The 21,333-nt window shown below is 40.7% G+C and overlaps 2 protein-coding genes across 3 annotated transcripts; both read right to left on the reverse strand.

The window, feature by feature from the left end:
• Positions 1–2,215: 2,215 nt before the first annotated feature.
• cipca (CLOCK-interacting pacemaker a) lies at positions 2,216–5,086 on the reverse strand. Of its 2 annotated transcripts, none has more exons than XM_034222385.1 (4): positions 4,976–5,086; positions 3,944–4,062; positions 3,400–3,569; positions 2,216–3,192 (listed from the first exon to the last, which is right to left on the reverse strand). In XM_034222385.1, exons 2-4 carry the CDS (start codon positions 4,050–4,052, stop codon positions 2,368–2,370), a joined length of 1,104 nt encoding a protein of 367 aa, XP_034078276.1. In that variant the 5' UTR covers positions 4,053–4,062; positions 4,976–5,086; the 3' UTR covers positions 2,216–2,367. The 2 variants fall into 2 exon arrangements, with proteins under 2 accessions (XP_034078276.1, XP_034078277.1); XM_034222386.1 differs by having other exon boundaries at positions 4,000–4,062; positions 4,976–5,054.
• A 257-nt stretch (positions 5,087–5,343) lies between these two features.
• On the reverse strand, positions 5,344–20,241 carry pgfb (placental growth factor b). The gene is made up of 7 exons (XM_034222591.1): positions 19,747–20,241; positions 9,411–9,447; positions 7,437–7,633; positions 7,250–7,329; positions 6,966–6,995; positions 6,802–6,864; positions 5,344–6,711 (listed from the first exon to the last, which is right to left on the reverse strand). Exons 1-7 carry the CDS (start codon positions 19,807–19,809, stop codon positions 6,690–6,692), a joined length of 492 nt encoding a protein of 163 aa, XP_034078482.1. The 5' UTR covers positions 19,810–20,241; the 3' UTR covers positions 5,344–6,689.
• Between the last annotated feature and the right edge of the window lie 1,092 nt (positions 20,242–21,333).

Raw genomic sequence — 21,333 nt, forward strand, 5'->3', positions numbered from 1 at the left:
TTAAGCAGCAGTTCTTTCTTTGTAAACATACAAATTCTGAGTGAACACATTGACTGAGAGTACACAGTCTTTCCACAGTTTTTTAACCGTTTTATGACATTCATTATAGTGACATTTGCTAAAGAAAAGACAGAACGCTCCTCCAACAAGAACAGTAATGATTAAATAAGTATTTCTTAGTTTTACAACTGTACAAGTAAAGAAAACATTGACATAGTAGCATATTGTCACTGAAATAAATAATACAACAACAAAGCTTGACTTAATGTTTAAAATGGAACAATTAAATACTCAAGTTATCTTCATGCAGTTCTTTCGATATCAAATCTTAGTGCTTAACATTACATTACATTGCATTTAGCTGACGCTTTTATCCAAAGCGACTTACAATAAGTACATTCGACCAGGAAGACACAACCTTGAAGAAAACAGAATCATATAAGTACATCAGGTTTCATAGAGCCAAACATTTCAAGTGCTACTCAACTGGCTTTAGGTAAGCCAGTCCTTTATTAGTATAAAAGTGCTTCGTTAATAGTTCTAACGCTCGAAGTGGAGTCGAAAGAGATGAGTTTTCAGTTTGCGCCGGAAGATGTGCAAGCTATCTGCCGTCCTGATGTCAATGGGGAGCTCATTCCACCATCTTGGAGCCAGGACAGCAAACCCACGTGTTTTCGCCGATGGGAACTTGGGTCCCCCTCGCAGCGAGGGCGCAACGAGTCGTTTGGCTGATGCAGAGCGTAGTGCACGCGCTGGGGTGTACGGTTTAACCATGTCCTGGATATAGGAAGGGCCAGATCCATTCGCAGCATGGTAAGCAAGTACCAGTGTCTTGAAGTGGATTCTAGCAGTTACCGGAAGCCAGTGAAGGGAGCGGAGTGGTGTGGGAGAATGTAGGAAGGTTGAAGACCAGACGAGCCGCTGCATTCTGGATGAGCTGCAGAGGTCGGATGGCACATGCAGGTAGACCAGCCAGGAGGGAGTTGCAGTAGTCTAGGCGTGAGATGACGAGAGCCTGGACCAGAACCTGAGTCGCTTTCTGAGTCAGCTGGGGACGTATCTTCCTGATGTTGTAAAGCGTGTATCTGCAGCAACGGGTTGTAGCAGCGATGTTTGCAGTGAAGGACAGGTTGTTATCTAGGGTCACACCCAGATTCCTTGCAGTCTGAGTCGGGGAAACAACTGAGGTGCCGATGCTTAACCTCTCCAGGATTTGATTTTGTTTAAGAGAAGAGCATTCATTCTTTGGATACCTATACATATTTTATAAGCTTATACCCTAAGCTGCTCAAGCAAGGATATAAAGTGCAAACATGAATACATTCAAAAAGGCACAGGAATCCAGAAAACATCATACGATCGCTTCATCAACACAGAACACTCTTTTAGGGATACAAGTGCATCCAAAAAGCTGTCAGTAATCTTATAACTAAAGTGCAAGAGTCAGTAATATGAAACTATTTTGTATTTGTATAGTTTCAATGAATAAGTAAGCTTAAGCAGCAGGAATGAAAATGGCAGCAACATAGGCAAAGTTAAGAGAGGATATATGGCTACTGCACTTCACCTGCTACAGTTTTAGCTTTTGCTAATTCCTATGTAGCTCTTAAAAGATATATTTTGAAAAAAAGGAATTGCTTGAGAAGTGAACGATAGAAAACTTGTTCTAATGTGCTTGGTTTTTTAAGTGTTCACACAGACATAGTATTGATCAGAAACCTTTTTACAAATAAATATAATAACACCAAGTAACAAAAATGTGGTGGTTTTTCCAGCCCCTAAACTCTCACTGCGAGCCATCCAGCTGTTGTTTGAGAAGCTTTCTTACAAAGGAGGCCTCTGTTAATTTACTTAGCTCATTAAAAGGACATTGAAATACAGGCCACATGTATCCACACCGGGTTTAAAAATGATGCTAATATTTTCTCTACAGAAATCACATTCAGGGCGAGTATTGGGGATGGCCCCATGTGCCCGCATATGTGATCTACACATGCATTTAAGCAATTAGGAGTTCAAAAATATAAAGGCCATAGCCCTAAGTTAAACTTGCTATTTTTGAAATAAATTCATTATAGGCAAGGGTTTGAAATGTAAGCATGCTTCTCAACTCAGTTTAACTTTATATTTATTTGTGCTTCAGCTCCAAATCAGATCAGTAGTTCTGAACGTTAAGATGATCTGTACTGTTTGGATAAATGCATTAAGAATCTGGTTACGGTCTTGTTTTTTATTTATTTAAATGGTATACTGTAGTTACAGTTTATTACCCAAAGACAGCTTTCATCTTAAATATTTGAGATGTAGGTTTTCATGTTGTGACCTCCTAATAGGTCACAAAATGCTGGTCATGTTCTGCGATATGTATTACGCCAGGACTCTCTGAGCTTTATCCCTACTTTGCTCCTTGTCTGTGTGCTGCACAGAGAGCAGCAGTTTAGTCCAGAGCTGAGGGTCTCTGCTGCCCAGAGTCTCCAGCAGCAGAGCCGTCTGCTCCTGAAGCTGCTGCAGCTGGCCTTGGGTGCGCTTATTCTCCTTCATCAGCTGCTTTGTGCGCAGGGTGATCCCCAGCAAGCCAGATTTGTTGAGAATGTTGTAGGTATTGCTGAAACGCTTCAGTTTGTTACAATCCAATGAGAGTGCGTCTTCCTGGTCCACCACATCGATTCTGTTACTGTCAGTATCTGTCCTGAATTCATCTGTGTAGGAGAGCGGAGAGTCGGCCCCTGTCAGCAGGGAGAGAGACTCCTGACCCTCGGCTGGCTGTGATTGGTCGTTAGCTGATTCAAAGTTTGAGATGGGTTTGATTGTAGTGTGCGGTGCTGGCTCTGGGATGGGGGAGCTGTGGAGCTTGTGGCCGTGGTGGTGCCTCCTCTGCCGCTTCTCATATCCTGACGTTGAACTCACCCTCACCTTGGAGGATCCTATTCTCTTTGTGTGCGTGGCCGCCGGTTGGCGGGCAATTCTTGGATAAGACTTGAGGATGGGCATGTAGCTTTTTGGTTTTTGTATATTTTCGGAGCCAGTCTTTGAGGAGCTGTTGCTGCTTCTGCTGCTGCTGCTGCTGCTGCTGCTGCTGCTGCTGCTACCATTTGATACCATGGGTTGAAGAAGAACCACCTGTGACTGAGGCATCACTTCCAAGGGAGAAGGAAAGCCCCACTGATTTTCTGCTGGAGCCAGTGGAGATGACTAAAGAGAAAAAACAACTTTAAATATCATGCTATGAGCTATAGTATAATACCAATAATACAGTATTGATGAAATACAAGGAGCACATATTCAATGAAAAAAACATTAAAAACAGTGCAACATTCCATTTCCTAAAAAAACTGTCAAATTACAATGTACATAATTTTCACTCACAAAACAAGATCTATATTGCTATATTTTTTGTACCTGCTGTAAGACAAAGTTATTCATGATGATTAGTGGAGAGAGTCCAGCATAGGAGCCTCCCATCACAGCCACCTGGGGACCTGTCGCGTCATGGTTGACTATCGTCCCATTTCTACTTGCATCTTTGGAGTCAGTCAGATCGACTGTACTGAGGTACTCGGAGCTGGCATCTGAAAAGGAGGAGACTAGCATATTAGTCTCGTCATGTATTGTGTAATACAACTGGGGCAGAACATTAGTACTATGAAAACATTGGCAGATAAGCCGCTCTATAGCGTCTGGAAAAAGATACCACAAACATGACGAGTAAGCCTTAATAGTGCAAAGAATCAAATAAAATGTGACCCAATACATACAGGATGACCTAAATCCCTATATTTTATTAGGGTTGACCTTGTAAATGAATAAAACAAATTCTAACTCAAGGAAATGCTAATAACATAAGTATATCTAGTTTTTAACATATAACATACTAACATCACTACCCTGTCAAAAACATACATCTGGACAAACTTAAGGTGTATCATTAGTGATTATTTAAAACCTGAGAAGCCTGAATCTCTCTCCAGGTCAAACTTTGATGCTTCAAGGTGTGTTGACCTGGTGGTGGTTGATGTTGTCCTGTGTGTGTTGGGTCTACTGAAACTGCTCATGCTGGTCTTTCTGAAAAAATAGAGAGTGAGAAGGTAACTGACAAGATCTGAGTTCAGGTTATGTCATGGCAAAGACAAGACTACAGGTACGTTAACAACAAGAACGGACCCCAACTGAGGCTGAAAAAGTGAAGGGACACAGATCATCTTGTAAACATAAAACGTTTTTTTTACCACTGCATTACTTTTTAATAATACATTTAGTGTCTTGATGGAAAATAATAGTTCAACTCGGTTGTAGAGGAGAGGATGAATTATTCACTGTGCTGCTTGCATGAATTATCTACAAATAACTTCTCTACTGACGGGTCAGTGTGCAACATCAATACAATAGCCCTTCTGTAAATAATTATTTTGTGTTTTGTTGTGTTTAATGTATTAAATTGTAACATTTAGCAGACCACATTTACAGAGAAAAGCTTATGCAAACGTCTGCAAATAGGGTATATTTACATTAAACAGGTTTACTAAACAACCTATTTGATTATTACACATTGTGTGTCAATTTAATGAATTGAGCCAGTTTCCAGAGTTACTCTCCTTTCAACGTTTCCTGAAATGGCTCATAGCAAGTTAATAGAATACGTCAATGCTGACAGCAAATAGCTTAAACTGGTAGTTTGAACGGTATGTTTATAAGTTGCAGCTAACTGTGTTGTTTGTTGTTGTTTACACGGGCAAATATGAACTTACTAAGGTAAAAGTTTGAATGCTTGTTATGGTCATACACTGGTTAGGTTTAACTCGTTTAGACAGGTACGCTGAAGCCAATAAGTTAACAACCGTATGTGTAATGCAACATAGATTGTGAGTTCAGTTAGCTCGGTACCCCGCCAGCTTCCATAGCTGCAGCTTAGCAACCAGCGCATCACGACTCTGTCAATGAGTTATTTTGAGAAAAGCATTATTTGTTCAAACCTTACCGGTACGCCCTTTGCTTGATGACAGATAACTGTTTACAATTGTGTCCACGATTAGCTAAGGTTATTTAATGTACTCGACTCTGGTCTGAGATGAGCTACTTCTTCTTGGAGGTTTGACGGTAGATGGCATCGTCAGTGTTGCATTACTGCCATCTTCTGGAGTCCATTGGTTTGTCAGGTTTTTCCATCAATCCTGTAGGCTATTCCTTGGGAAGTTGACCATAGAAGTTGACGGAGAAGCATCTTTAAATTCATCAAACATCTAATGCCTTGTCCACATCCACCATAGGCTACTCCTGTTCAATAACAACTGTACTACAACTGTCACAGAGTGTAGTGATATGGAACCATTTGATTTTGCAAAGTAAGTATAATAACTTCACAGATATACAGTGTACTGCTACCATCATCACTTCACACATCCATTGTATCCTTGTATATTACAAAAGGTTAGGACATTTTTATTTTTCTGTGAACTTTTCTTATAAACAATTTTCAAAAACGTCCCAATACTTGTGCTTTGGAGCTCTCTTGAACTCTGGCCAACAAATTAACTCAAATGGTTGGCTATTATTTATGAAGAGTGTGAAAAGCTTCATGACAATGACAGCAATCGACCTTTACTTACTATTAGTCATTGGTACCGGTACGATTAGTCTGTATTTAATAAAAATAAATCACACAACCCAAACCGACAATCATAACAATTTAATTACAAAATAAATATTTCAATGAGATAAAAATACTCACACAGTAGAAATGTTACTTTGTACATTTTCATATAGATGTTCTTTGTGTAGGTAAGTACATAAACAAAAAATACAAAAGGACATTGTTTTACATGTTTACATCGTTTTACATACTTCAATTGATCTCTTCCTGACTACAGTGATTGTAAATATAAGGCCTAGGTGCAGCACCCAAGCTGTTGTGGGCACCACCATGCCAAATTAATGTAAAGCCAATGTGGGGAGCATCAACATTGACTTTTCCAATAACTAATTTTCAGATTTTTACCCCCATCCTGTTTATATGTAATATGCTCTAGCTTTTCCACATTTTTGTTCACAGATATGGTGATAACAGTAGTCCAAAAATAAATGACATCTTTTAATTGAACAACATTAAATGATTTTGCAGGAAAATATATAGAAAAAAAATAACTTTCAGTTTTGAACACTGTTTCAATAAACACTAGAGGGAGACATTTCATTATGTCCTGTACAAAGCAGCTTCACAGTCCAACATAATATGCTGCTATGACAAGTCAAGGCGTCATGGATAATGTTTGAACCAAAGACGGTTGATAGTCAAATTATACTCAGCTGTATCAATAAATATAGAATCAAAACAAATGTAACCAACTTCAAACACCAAAGAAAGGACCAAATTACAATAACGGGTAAAGTAATAACTAGTGTAAAATAAAAGATTGTCTGTTTGGTTCTACATTGCACTGGCTCCCAGGGATGTCCATTGTGTCCGTTGTGTAACAGCAGTGATTCCACCAATCAAAACACACTTCCGACTGAAGCTTGTCATTAAAACACTCGGGCCATCGTCAGGATGGCATGTCAGCAAAACAACCCAGCTGTTAGAGTCTCTGGCTGCAGACACAGTATTGATAGATAAGCGAGGGAGACTCTTGATGTTGATACTGGGTTATAAATAAATAGCGAGCCACACCGCAAATGGGGTTGGGTCGCCACTGCAGTTACCTGCGAGGGTTCTGGCAACTGAAAAAAAACACAAGAAAGAATAAGGCATTTTTATTGCAATTCATTTAAAGTTAGGGGTTGTATGCATTTATTTTAATGTGCCATCACCTGTCACACTCTTTTGGTTTTTGTTTCTCTTTTCTCTTCCTTCCTCGTCCTCGTTGCCTTTTCCTGCAATGTGAACAAAATTACCACCTCCATTCTCTCAAATGGAAAACTATTATACTTTTAAAAAATCGAGAAATTCTGTAGGAAATTATTCATGTTCTTACCTTTCAACTTTCACAATACGTTTCTTGACTCTGAAAACAAATCAATACATTTGAAAGAACAGCCAGCTGCAATCTTTGATAATTATTGTATTAAAAACCTTGTCTCCTAGAAATTACATTTAAGTGTGCTACTTATTAGTTTGAACAAATATGTTTTGTCATTAAGTAACTGATATGGCACTACTTTGCTGTTGTCAATTAGCAGAATGTAAATTCTAGAAGACATGGTAAGTGTTTGTGTACTTATATATCTTTATGTCAAAAATAATGACTTGTTTTCTTACCTACATTCACATGTCTGATGCTCCACAAACGTCATCTCAACATATTCTTGACCGGGCTCTGATGGCCTGATTTTCAACAGCTGAAGGATAAAATCATTTAAGATTACCAAAAGAAGCAAACATCTTTCCTACAGTAATGGACGTTTAAGAATAATGATTACATAGCACCATGCCCTGCTTGTATTACCTGCATGGTGACGTTTGTGGTGAGGGTGGCATGGCACTCCAGGTTTTCATCCCCGCAGCAACCTGCACACCTCACAAGCGGCACACAGGCGGGGCTGTAGATGTGCTCCACCTCTGTCGGGTACTCTTGCACCACCTCTACCAGCTTCTCAATGGTCCGGCAGAAGCTGCGACCCCACACTTCTTGGAACATCAACACTATGGATGAGAGTGGGAGGCTGAGCATCAACCATTTTACTGTTACAAAGACGTCAGCTTGCATCCTTTCTTGCCTCAAGAGACACATTATTTATATTGTGCTGGACTATGGTGATTTGTTGTATATGAATGCACCTGCCCATTGCCTGGAAAAGTTAGATGCCGCCTATCACAGTGCTCTGAGATTTGTTACTAACTGTAAAGCACTTACTCAGCACTGTACCCTGTAAGCCAAGGCAGGTCTGCCTTCACTAACTGTACGGAGGCTCAGTCATTGGTACATGTTTATCTATAAAGCCATGTTGGGTAAACTACCAACTTATATATGCTCTTTGATCTCACAGAGAGTGGCAAGTAGCTATTGCCTGAGATCCCAGGGTGTGTTTTTATTACATGCAAGTGCTGCTGTTTTAGGTACTAAAGCTTTTATGTGTGCTGCTCCTCTAGCTTGGAACACTATGCAACATTTTTTGAAACTGAGCATTTTTTCTCTTGCATAATTTTAAAGCTCGGATAGATGGAATGTTATTAGATGTCTGTCATTGTGAATATGACACAATAGGTTGCTAATTTATACCTCTGTAATTATGTTGTATGATTCCTTTTTGTTTTCTGTTGTTTTTATGTGTAACCAATGTGCTGCAGGTCTCCCTTGAAAAAGAGATCGTTGATCTCAATGGGATTTTCACCTGGTTAAATAAAGGCTACAAACAAACAATTGTCTGTCCATGTTTCTTGCTTCTGTTCACAGTGCACACCAAACTGCACTGTTACACAAACAGTATCAGTAATTAACTTAGTAATCCAACAATGGCAACCTTATGTACACCGAAACATAAAACCAGTTGCAATACGCCAGTGTATATCCTGTTTTCATTTTGAAGTCAAAATGTTTGTGTAATGTACAGTACGCTTTCCTGTGGGAGTATATGTGTGAAAGTGTCCCAGTTGCGCAGTCTGGTGGAGGGGGGGAACAGGGATGACTACGGCCGAGCAAACAGAGAAGCAAGAGAAAACAAACATTGGAAACACGGTCATGAACAGAACCCGGCTGGATCTGGAGCTGGGCCGCCCTGCAGGCACCTCAGGGACGGCAGTGAACCTCGGGGTCACCCAATGGAGCCTGATACCACAACAGCTGTTTATAAAAGCAGACAGTCTGGGAGGAGACGGCTGGAGAAGCATGTACGGCAGGAAGAGGAGGCCACAAACTATAATGTTGTACAGCGCAAAAAGCCACGTTACTTTACCAATTGCAGCTGATAGTTGTCATTTTATTGCCACAAATGTTCTGCCTAGTCCTCTGGCTGCAGTTCACAGTCAGTGTATTTCAATGAGCTACATTCATTTATAGTGATGCGAGGAAGGAAGTGAATATGAGAAGTAAGCAGTGGAGCAATCCCTGCTAGTCCCAACATGTCCTACGATTCTCTAAATTCAGTAAATATAAGTATTATTTCCAAGCTGGCATCCATCCGTTTGGTTTGTATCAGGCTATTGTTCCTTCTCCGTCTGCTTTACAAATATGGTTTGACAAAACAGTTTACTGTTTGAACTCAGGTCAGCACAGGAAGAGCTGAAAGAGCCTATCAGTGCCCAAGTCTGCTTAATCTGATATAATGTAATGCATACATTGAAGGGATTTTACCTGTTTACAAGATTACAAATGAACAAAACATTTATTGATTTTATGGATTTGTATCTCTTGCTGTAGAATATTGCATTAAAAAAGCACCCCAACAAATATTACAGAAAGAAAACTAGGAGATATTCTTACCTTCAGTAGTATTGTGTATGACGGGCTGGGGAAGACTCTGCAAAACAGAAACGAATGTTGGTTATTCATTCAGGTTTGCTGTGTCTCAATTGTATAGTGTTACTGTTTGCAACCTTATTCTTGAAAATGCAATGCATACTAAATATCATGGACATAAAAACACCAAAGCCTGCAGGCTGCAGTGTCACCAATACCAGACACTCAACTATCTGTATTCTCTAGTGGTTACAGTTGGAACTGCAGTGAAAGCCAGGAGATGATCACACACCCTTTGTTCCCCCCTGCAGGGGAAAAGCCTTTCTGACAGGCAGCAAATCCAGTCTCTCATATATATCACGTTCCTCTGTGTGCCCAACTGTTTAGGTTCAAAACCTGTTTCCTGTGGTGTAAGATTCATCTCTCTATTTATTTTCCCGTTGATGGTTTTCCCCTCCGTCTTGATTTTTCCCATCATCCCATGATAAACAGAGTGCATTTCTCATTGGCCTGGGAAAACACAAAACCTCTGGTTGACTCCATCGCAGGAAGGGAAACGTAAGTCGCATAAAATACCCTCCAGCAGAAGAGCCGGCGACAGACAACCTGCATCCGCAATCTGTCCTCATCAATGTTGCTGCGTTTGAGTTTGTGTACACGCACGCACGCACGCACGCGCACACACACACACACACACACACACACACACACACACACACACACACACACACACACACACACACACACACACACACACACACACACACACACACACACACACACACACACACACACACACACACACACACACCTGATGACATTTATACTGTTACACTGTCTGCTCTGATTAAATGACAATGTGACATTATAACAACACACAGACAGACAAGGAACTTCCCACATAATTCCAAATATTCTGATTACTGTAATGAGGAATGTGTCACGATCTGTCTTTATGGTGTTTTGTCTTGTCTTGTTTCATGTTTTATGTTGAAAGGTCTTCACTTCCTGTCTTGCCTGTTTCTGTCTGCGTTGTGTCTTGTTTAAATCTGTCTGTGTTTCCCGGTCGTTAGTTTCCCTGGTGTGTCTAATTTACCCGATTGTGTTCACCATGGTGTCCCTGTGTTTTCTCCTCCCTCCTCACCTGTGTCTTGTTTCTGTGATTAGTCTTGTGTGTATTTAAGTTCTGGTTTTTCTGTCTGTCTTTGTCGGTTCGTCTTGTGTCATGACTAGTTTGTCGGTGAGTGTTCTGTTTTGTCTTTGTTTAGCACCTAGCCTTGAAATAAAGGAATTCTCACTTTAATCTGCATTTGGGTCCTACCTGCTTCACACACCGTGACAGAATGACCCACTTTGACGATGATAATGATGATGATGATGCATTGCCACCATTTGACGCTCACAGTAAACCTTTCTGAGGTTGTGGTGAATCTGTCACAATAGATAAGTGGCAGGAAAGGCTTCATATTTGGGACACATCTGTCCTCTCTGCAGCAGAACGCACTGTACAAAAGACTTCAGACCAGCTTCCAGTAAAACCACTTCAGTCCTCCCTGTTTATTTCAAAGTGGCTGGTTGTCTGGCTACAACGTACAGCTGTTCCTGTGACAGAAGAGCATGTTCTCTATAGAGTGGCGTTCATCGAACTGTGTCGGCTTTACAACAACACCACAGGATATAGGCTCAGTTGGCCGAGTCAGCTTCGTTCGCAGCATGCAGTCACAGTTCAGTTCAAGTTATTGTTAAAAAGTCACTTCCACTTATTTTGTTCACCCTCTCTGCCAAACTTATAAAATAAATCCTTTTCTAGTGTTAACTTGAATTTCATTTGTACTTTTTTTTTTATTATTGCTGCACATCACAAGGGCTTCTTGGCTCTTGCTCCTGAGTTGCCGTTCAGAATTTGGCGAGGTTGGGAGGATTTTCTGACCTCGGTCATGGGTTAAGACCGTTAAGACTTGACATGGTGAGGAAGCATCTTTGGCACCTTCTGCGGTTCAGAAGAGAGGAGTGATCTGCCCATAAGAAGCTGCCAGATTATGAAAGGCTGCATGAAGATCCGCACGTAGCCATTCACCTCCTCATGCACTTACAGTAATTATTGTTTGTGATTCATGGTGACTGTGAGGTGATTTAGCTCTGGTGGGAAGGGAGAACCATCAATAACTGTGTATAAAGTTGCCTAATAAATCTCAGAATCAGCATTGCTTTCTAAGTAGGTCTCAAGGTGTGTTTCACTTCATTTCATGATGACCTCTGTTAAGGAGTTTTTGCATAACATTGCTGTTTGTCATTTCATTTATTATTTTCATAATTTAGGTGTTAAGTGCTATGAGACCTCTGATTAATGGGAATACAAACACAATTGATCTAACCTGACTATAAACTCTCCTACACTGGGTTTTATTATGATATACCTCTACTCTGCATTACATGAAGGACATCTGGGATTTGGGAAATACAAAAATCTGCTTTAAAGTGATTTAAAAAATGTATATTTCATCCTAAAATAAGACAACAAAAAAGGAATGGATTCATTTGTATCCTTACAGAAGACGAAACATATCCCACATGCGCTAAGTTTTGCAGGCTTGATTTCCTTAACAAGTCTATTGTTATATAGCTTTATTCTAGTATTAGAATAAACAATAAGGGCTGGGCAGTAGACACAACACCTTTAGCCAAAAGGCCCTTGCTCAAAGTTGATGTTCTCTTTTACAGCAGACATTATACTTTTCACACAGAGTGTACACAGTGTATGGGGTGGATCAGAGGATAAGGTTCATTTCAACTGGGTTTTACATTTTGAACGAATAAGCAAAGTCAGGTATAGTATGCTAGCATGGTTTGGTATTCTCTGTGTACATTTAACATCTAAACTGACTTAGCATGTGGTGTATACACAGTCTGACATGAAGGTGAGTAGAGAAATGAGTCCCTCCAGCAATATATGAGCAGTCTGTTCTCAGGCGAGCACAGAGAATATCGCTTACTTTTTGGCAGACGATTACCCTAATGATAACAAACTAATTTGTGCCTACCTCAGCAAACATTGTTTAAAAATGTTGCTTGAGACCGCAAAGGTTATGCAATAGCTTCATTTGATAGTGATTGTGAAATACATTGACGATATAAGGAGGGATTGTGCAATATGTTGCTTGTTATATCACTGGTTGTGAATATGTGTAATAACAATATTCACAATGGTAATGTACTTTATGAGTTGCTTTCATTGTGTTGTGAATTCATAATATGACAAGGAAATCGCGTATTGCATATCTTAATGTCATTGTCTCATATTTTCAGTAAAAGCTATGCCAGTAGCCGTTCTCATTGGATAATTAACATGTTGGTATACGTAATCAGGGTCATGATCCCCCAGCCCACTGTGGTCTCAGAGATGTACAAGTTGTTTTCAGCCTTTAACATCTGCTTCTCAGAGACGTTTTGCTAAGCTGCACAGTGTGTTCTGTGCCCAGATTGTGTTGCAGAGTGAGGGGCAGTTATTTTTCAACAAGAGAGGTCAGATTAAACCATCTATTGCAGTGTGTAATGATTGCAAAGCCGCTTTAAAATATCCTATGTTTCTGGAGTCTCTAGTGAAAGTTTGTAAGCTGCTGGCTGGGAGTTTGCTCTGTCCCTGGGTCAGATCAGAGGACCTGTTGTGTCCCTGGGCTCCGGCTGTCAGGCCACAGAGGCTCCGGGCCTCATTACTCTCCACTCCCACACAGCTGAACTGCGTCATCTTTAACCTCTTTGCTTAACTCCATCTGTCAGAGGAAGGGCAACATACGTAGGGAGCAAAAACAAAACATGATGGGGATCCAGAATAATTGTCATGAAAGATTTTTCAAAACTAAGGTTCAAGCTGGGGAGCGGGGAGTGAAGGCCAGTTCCACAGCAGGTACTCTGGACACTAGCCAAAAAGATCTGGATAGCAGCCAGCATACTTCACAGTTTGTTTCCTAAAGAAAACAGAGATGACTTACAGATGAAGTAGAAACTAAATCTAAATCAAATGCACATTTGAGTCTTTGCCATTTTAGCCTAAAAAGATGGGACACTGCAATAAAAAATTACGCAGAACTGGATTAAGTCATCCAAGATTCTCTCTTTCATTGGATTTCAAAACCAGAACAGTATAGATGAGCATTGTTTTCTTTCAAAGAACATTTAAAATGAAGGGTATATACTGTAATCAGCCAGAGTATTTCGAGGTAATGGAAAATGTGGTTTTATCGCATTAAAAAATAAATGTTAAAGTGGATTCAAGATTAAATATTAAAGATTGAAAGGTTTATTGTTATATGGACAGTAGCTAAAGTGCAGAAATGGCAATGAAAGTCACAGGGTCCTCCAACATTGCAGCATAGTTATTATGGATAATTATAAAATATGCTAATTTAGGTTAGGCTTGCTGGGAAACAACTCTTGTGGCTGAAACAATTTCCAAATGTTTAGACTGTGGTGTATTTCCATCCAATAAAACCAACAATGTTCGACTGGCAGTTCTTTCACAGTTTGCACATTTCAGCTGAAAGCAGCTTATAGAACTTCCCCATATTTGGTGTACTTTGTGGGAAAGTGGGATTACAGTTCCAAATCCTTAGTAATAGAGAAAATAAATGTTTAACCATGGACACAAATGGTAAAGGAGTATTACAAAGGTGTAAACTGACGCTATTTCATCTGTGTATTAGTGAGTGATTATATATTTGTAATTCTCTAACAAGTCTCCTTCAACATTTGCGACAAACTAAAAAAGTTTGAACTTCGATAACTTCCAAACTGACTGACGATTGGGGTGCTATTTACTGAACCTGGTTTAATTTGGACTGAGTTTTTTTTCTTCAATCCTTCTTAACTTAAGTAAGCAATGATCCCAGCTAGATTGGGCATCATGCCATTATTTATACTGCTTTACTTAACTTTATTCAGTGAGGGTGGCAGTGTGGAAAAACAGACAACGGATGAGATGCAGATTTATGGTTTGGTAATCTCTGTTGACTAAATCTGCAATTGATTTGGCGATGTAGGAATGCATGCACAGAGAAAGTGGAGCAAAAAATCCCAGGTGTAACCTGCTACTGCATCTAAAACGCACTGAAAACATATTTGTCATCAGGAACTGTGTGTGTCATGGTTCTGGCCTGACTGAAGCCTGCCTCTGAACACGAGACCACACAGGACAGAGAGCACTTAAGCAGAACGAGTGAATACAAACAGAGACGGCTAGACGAGTGGGAAACAGAGCTGCCTCCCTGCCTCACTGAGCGTCCTCATCCATCCTTTATCGAGAACCAGATTCCACATCATCAACACCATGACCGCAACATTAATTCTCAGGCTTCTCAAGGGGCCTTCAGGTCACTGTATCTATTCTCCGCCACTACAAAAGAAAGCAGGTTCTGTTTTGTATACAGGAGGTGGGCGAACCTACAACGACAGCGGTGCTTTTCCAGGTCTGACAGTATCCAGTTGGGTCTCTAGGGTGGTCAGGTCAGGGCTTGTGATCATAGAGCTCTGCCAACACACCAACAAACTTCAACAGAACATGTGGTAAACCTGCCAAAATACTTTCTCAAGTTATCTGGGTGAATGGAGCCTTTGAAGTCCAGAGTTATTCCACAGATTAGACACACTTTTAGATGAGCTGCCACACAAATCTGTTCCTGCATGATTTTGAAATAAGCCCTAAACCTTAAAAGTACATTTCCACTGCAGTGAAACACAACATAGTAATAGTTTGACATTTTGGTATAAATACTTTCCGGTTGAGAGTTAGATGAGAATATTGATTGAAGTTCTTAGCCTGACTTTAAAAATGTACTGGTAAAATTAAACCTATTTGTTTTTACACTTCAGTTTTTGAATAGAGATTACAGGCATGTTTTAATTCTAACATATGCAAACTGACTCGTTGTTTATTAAATGCACAAATATGAGAGGTAGCAATCTACCACATTTACCATCTACCTCTCTGTATAAAGGCGAACATTAAAAAAAAAAGGCAAACATTGGCTAAGACTAATTTTTAAGATAAAAATAGAAAATACTTGGTTGTTAGTTTGAAAACATTACAAGCGATCATGTTTTCTTGAAAGAGTCTAGTGTTTTGAAAAAACAACAGCAAAATAAGGTGAATGGGCGGAGTAAAAGTCCATATAAACGTTGATTTAGATAAAGACCATTTCCTCTATAAGATCATTAATGGATGCACAAATGTCCCCCTTAAGACACACACACAAACACACACAACCAGTGTATAAACCATGCACCCTGTCCGCAAGCATACACACACACACGGCACAGGTCTTGAGATAAGGCTGACCGGTGGTAATTGTGGTCTCTATTACAGTAAACGCTGTTCTCCCTGTGTAAACCACAGTAAATTACATCCAGATGGGAGATTAAAGCTTGCTGAGTAGACGGCTGCCCCGAGCGCCACCGCTCCTCCTCCTCTGCAGGAGGAAGGAGAAATCCATATTTCCTGATTGCGATTGTGGCCCTCCCTTGGGCCGGGACATTACAACTAGAGAGAAATACCACAAATAAGAGTCAGCAGGTCACTGCCACTGCATGGCCCATGCAGACAGCTGAACAAAAAATGCACAAGTGTATGAGAAAGACACAAAGCAGTGCTTGTGATTCTCAGAAGCGGAATCCTTATGTAAACCTTATGTTTACTGTTTAAGTTTTATGAAAAGCTTTCGCTGAAGATGCTTTATTGTAACTACTATAAATGTGACATTGTGCCATCTACACCTGCCTAGTTATAAGAAAAACACACATGAACAAAAACAGACACATGTGTCTTATGCAGATGGTCAGACTCAAGCATTGTTTTGGTGCTGGCGTATAGGAAACACCTGTGTAATGTCATGTCCTCTCACACACACACACACACACACACACACACACACACACACACACACACACACACACACACACACACACACACACACACACACACACACACACACACACACACACACACACACACACACACACACACACACACACACACACACACACACACACACACACACACACACACACACACACACATGCAAGAGGCAAAGCAAGGGCTCACTGCCTTCCTTTTTTTTTAATCAAAGATAACATGAGTATTTTGTAGTACATACAAACCGTTTCATAATCTCAAGAGGTTATGCTGACTAGTGTCTGTCAGGTTTGGCTGTGTTGATGCAAGATTGTACCTGCACTCACCATCATGCAAATACAGAGAAGGTATTGTACACAGATCGTTCCATTCAATTCATATTAATAAGGTGGGGAAAAATACCAAATGGGCAGGACGCAACAGGTATGACAGACTTACGCATATCGCTTTTGATCTGCAGATAGAAGTACAGACAGCACAATACCAACACACACACACACACACACACACACACACACACACACACACACACACACACACACACACTCACACACACACACACACACACACACACACACACACACACACACACACACACACACACACACACACACACACACACACACACACACACACACACACACACACCACACACACACACACACATACAGTATGTGGTTAATGTGCATAGGAAGTCCCAATAATAGACCGAACAAGAGAGAGTGTCGAGGAACAAAACAGGGGGTGGACTATGTTGGTAACTCAGTGACCGAGAGGCCACCATTGTTCCAAAGGGAAGCCCAGGTGCTTCCACCCCTCCATCGAGAGCCATTAATGGGACCATGACAGTTTCAAGAGGATGCATCCCATGATACAAAGCACACATTTGTGTTCTGTTGTGATAATCGTCACAATAAAAATATTGTTTCTAGGGCAAAAGTTTACTCACTAACTAAAGCCCAATGATGGTGGTACTGTATGATGTCTTTAGCACTTTCTTTAGAAGCTTAATATGTATTCTCAGGAGCAATTATTTCCTCAAATGCAAACTTTATACTCACCCTAACTTATTTTGAAATAAGTACACCCAAATGACTGCTTGTTTAGTGCTATTTAGAACTGATGTTATACTGACCTTTAAAAACACTCAAAAACAGCAGGGGAAAAATCCCACTTTGGGCTATTTGGTAAATAGACATGACTTTATTAATCACACACACACACACACACACACACACACACACACACACACACACACACACACACACACACACACACACACACACACACACACACACACACACACACACACACACACCACACACACACACACACACACACACACACACACACACACACACACACACACACACACACACACACACACACACACACACACACACACACACACACACACACACACCTGAGCTCTGCTGTAAATCTCTGGTAGTAGAATTATTAAGCACATGAGGTTAACCCCACCCTCCCTCTTGGCTACTCAGCGGACATGAATGACGGCATGAGTCACGAGGCTGCTGACAGCCGCTCCAGCTGCGACAGTGATGAGAAATACTTATTTTCAATTACTGGCATATATTTACGGCTAGTGAATCCAAAGACAGACATGTATAAATTACATTATCAACCATACTGCCGATGTTGGCTTTTTCCACATTGGTAAATAAACTTGCCTTGCCTTGGTATGCTAAACAGTTTACTGTTGGAGCTGGCAGGACGGACACTTACTAGATGAGTCTCATTGTGACCCTCTGGCGTGTAAAGAGCGGCAAGCATGACTGTCGCTTGCCTGCGAAAAATTTGAAATATTAATTTCCTTTAACGTTTTTATGGCTGAATCTTCAGTGTGTCTTTGCACTTTGTCAAAAGAGCAGAGCTATACCTTCCTTTTTCAAGTTGTTTTTTCAGCATAAAGCAATTATTAACAACTAAAGGCTTAGGGAAAGACTTACGAAATAAAAAGGTCAGATCCTCACAGACAGGATGAGCTAAAAGCTTGTTGAATCTCAGAGTTTAATGGTTTACATATGCTGTCAGTCTTTTGAGCAGCAGGGGGCCGTTTAACCTGATTCATGTTGAAGGACCTGGATTTTGTCACTCCTATTTTGACTGAGCAGGCCATGAGCTGATTATGAGGATTAGTAGAGATGTGGTGATCCCATGCCTCTCCCACTCACTCTCAGCTCAACAACAGCTGTAAAGACTCGGCCTGAGAATCTGGTGTGACATGGAGCTTTTTCCAACCTTGAGAAACCTGACTCCACATCTACATCTAAAACTACAACAGACTTTATTTTGTTCAACTGGCAGCAGCAGTGTATGAAGTGTGACAGTAGGACTGAATGGATGCACAAGTGGCCTGGTGTTGCATTAAACATGAGAGCCATCAGATTTAGCTGCCAGCCTTCAGCCACCTTGGGAGGAAATCAGAGACTGAATGGGTTCAAGAGCCTGAACGCTGGCACCAGATCAGCTAACCAATGGCACATCCTCTAACAAGTGTTTCTTCACAAGCCTTTGAATGCGATTCTCACTCCAGTTTCAGCTCTGTCCTATTATGGCACATTCTCATTGTAAGACTCAAAGGCAATGCCAGGCAACAGAGAACAGAACATTCCCTGCAAGCCTGACAGTGATATGATGGCCTGAAATGAAGCTTCAATATATTTTTTTAAACACACACACACACACACACACACACACACACACACACACACACACACACACCATTAAACATGCAGATGTATGCTGAGACGATTCAAGACAGCAGGAGAAGCTGCAGGTGCAGATGTAAGATGAGGAAGTGTAGAAGTAAACTTGCTTTCCTGTCACTGAGGCATTACCAACACTTTCAGGTTTATCAGCTTGCCAGTTCACCAGTATCTGTTTAAAAACTACAGGTATTAACATTTAATGTTTGCTTATTTAAGGAATTTCTCAGAAATCGAGAGTGTTCCTTTGATGGAAATTTAAAATGCAAAAAAAAAAGGAAAAAGAAAAGAAAAGGAAGAAAAAAATGCAAGATTGAATCCATGTCTGTGAAAAGTATGATTCGGCTGTAATTATAAGCTTAGCGAGATTCGCCAGACACAACGGTGAGTCACTATGTATCATGTCCCACCACAGGCTGCAGAGCATGCAGTTTGTCACGTTTCATTTTATGAATGAGCGGAGCAGCATGGTGCTCAATAAAAACGGTACGAAGGCTTCAAAGCACAATACTTGTATATTATCAACAGACTTCTGTTTACTTAATTATACAAACATGAACATATAATAAAAAGCACGTTGTTTAATATTCCATATCACTGAATAGCTTGTAACTGTCACAATATCAGAACCACATCATCTAACTAAAGTATGAAAACATATGTGGTGAGTATAATTTCAAGATGTTTCTTTCTTGTTGAGCAGCAATAGTCACTCAATGTAACTTACCTGTGCAGGTGAGAGCAGCAGATAAAGCGTCACCGCAGTCGGGATGACGAGACCGAGTTTCATTTCGCGATGTCTGCGAGTGGAGATGGAATGATGGCTCCCGGTGCACACAATGAAACAATCCAACTAAAGTGCCACACTACTCAGAAAATGCTGACCGGGGAATTTCCTACTCATCCACTCCCGGTTGGTTTCATGTTGAGAATGAGTGCAGTCACGTAGCTCTGACGCCGCGTGTAACCTGATCAAGTGGATTGTTTGTTGTTTATCAATAAATAAGGCCCACAGGCGAACTCAGGTCAAAGCAAAAGTCCTAAAACGACCTTTCACCATAATATGTCAGCCAGTTTTGACAAAACAATTTCATGGCAAAAAGTAAAAAAAGCAGTCTATCCAGTCAAAAAAACGTGTGACGATCCGCCCCGTGCGTAAAGTTGCACCGACAGTTTCTGTTCAGTTTCCAGTCGTGCTCTGAGCTCCGGTCTTGCTTCTAATTGCCCCCACACTACCTTTTTCACAAGCTGGCCATTTAAATCTCCTCCCCTTCCCTGTTCTCCTCTCTGCTCTGCTTCATCTGCTCTCATACAGCTCACTGATCAGATTTGTTTCTTGCCTCTATACACTCCAATGTGTAATGACAATGTATTTGATGCTCTAATTGGTTATCAGAGATTATGGCACAGCTGGTGATACTTTATTTCTTAATTCTAGACAATACCACAGGTAGATGTAGAGCACAGACTTCTTCACAAGACTTTCTTTGAGAGCTATTCAGGCAAGGTAAACATATAGAGAGGTTTTGCAGTGGTGACAAACTCATTGCTGTCCCAGGAGGAGATTTTCCTCTGAGGCTTTAGTATTTGCACAGACAGAAAGGGAGATTCCATTACTGTTGACACATAGAGTTAATCTTCAGTGTGAGACTTCTGTGTTTGGAGAAACCCTGGAACGAAAGGATTCCTTGTGAGCTTCCACACATTCCTTCAACAGTGCTGAATAGCTCTACTGGCTCCTGCTATTGTACAGACCACGCTCAGGAGTGTGGTGTTTCTAAACATCTCAGACACTTTAGGCAGAGTAAACCATCCCCCCATTACCATCATCCTGGACAGAGCATCAGTGAGAGCAAACAAGCAGGGATTGACATTTCCTCTAATTATGCTGGGCAGTCTAACAGAAGTCCTTTTCTAAATCTAAATTCAAGGATAGAATTAAAGCAAAGTGAGAACTGGAATAAAGAGTTTTTCTCTTGTATCCCTTTGTACTGTTTCATCCACCATATTGCTGCAGAAATCTAAGCAACCACCCAATATTTCTCTCAGGCTTTCTCAATTTTGTTACATTTATACATCAACCCAAAGCCAAAATAATGTTGTTGTGCAAGAGAAGTTCAGGTTTTGCATCAAATATTTTTAAAAGAAGTGCTTATCATCTTCTTTCTGCCGACAGCAGCACCATTTGCTGCCAGGCTCTTCCAGCCGTCTTGCCATCTGCCCAGTGATCTACGTGTGTTTTTAAAGGTGCACAAGCTGATAGGGTTTATTAAGATGACGGAAAATGTTTGCAGTATAAACACTCGCTGAGAAG

The sequence above is a fragment of the Gymnodraco acuticeps genome, unplaced genomic scaffold (assembly GCF_902827175.1).
Source record: "Gymnodraco acuticeps unplaced genomic scaffold, fGymAcu1.1, whole genome shotgun sequence".
In the NCBI taxonomy this organism is placed as follows: Eukaryota; Metazoa; Chordata; class Actinopteri; order Perciformes; family Bathydraconidae; genus Gymnodraco; species Gymnodraco acuticeps.

Excerpts from the sequence above, each read along its gene's own strand:
- cipca (XM_034222385.1), bottom strand. The coding sequence starts at position 4,052 with ATGAGCAGTTTCAGTAGACCCAACACACACAGGACAACATCAACCACC. Across the intron at positions 3,570-3,943 it reads GAGAGATTCAGGCTTCTCAG|ATGCCAGCTCCGAGTACCTC; the intron begins GTTTTAAATAAT and ends CCTCCTTTTCAG. Across the intron at positions 3,193-3,399 it reads ATAACTTTGTCTTACAGCAG|TCATCTCCACTGGCTCCAGC; the intron begins GTACAAAAAATA and ends TTTTCTCTTTAG.
- pgfb (XM_034222591.1), bottom strand. The coding sequence starts at position 19,809 with ATGAAACTCGGTCTCGTCATCCCGACTGCGGTGACGCTTTATCTGCTG. Across the intron at positions 6,865-6,965 it reads CGTATTGTGAAAGTTGAAAG|GAAAAGGCAACGAGGACGAG; the intron begins GTAAGAACATGA and ends TTCACATTGCAG. Across the intron at positions 6,712-6,801 it reads AAACCAAAAGAGTGTGACAG|TTGCCAGAACCCTCGCAGGT; the intron begins GTGATGGCACAT and ends GTTTTTTTTCAG.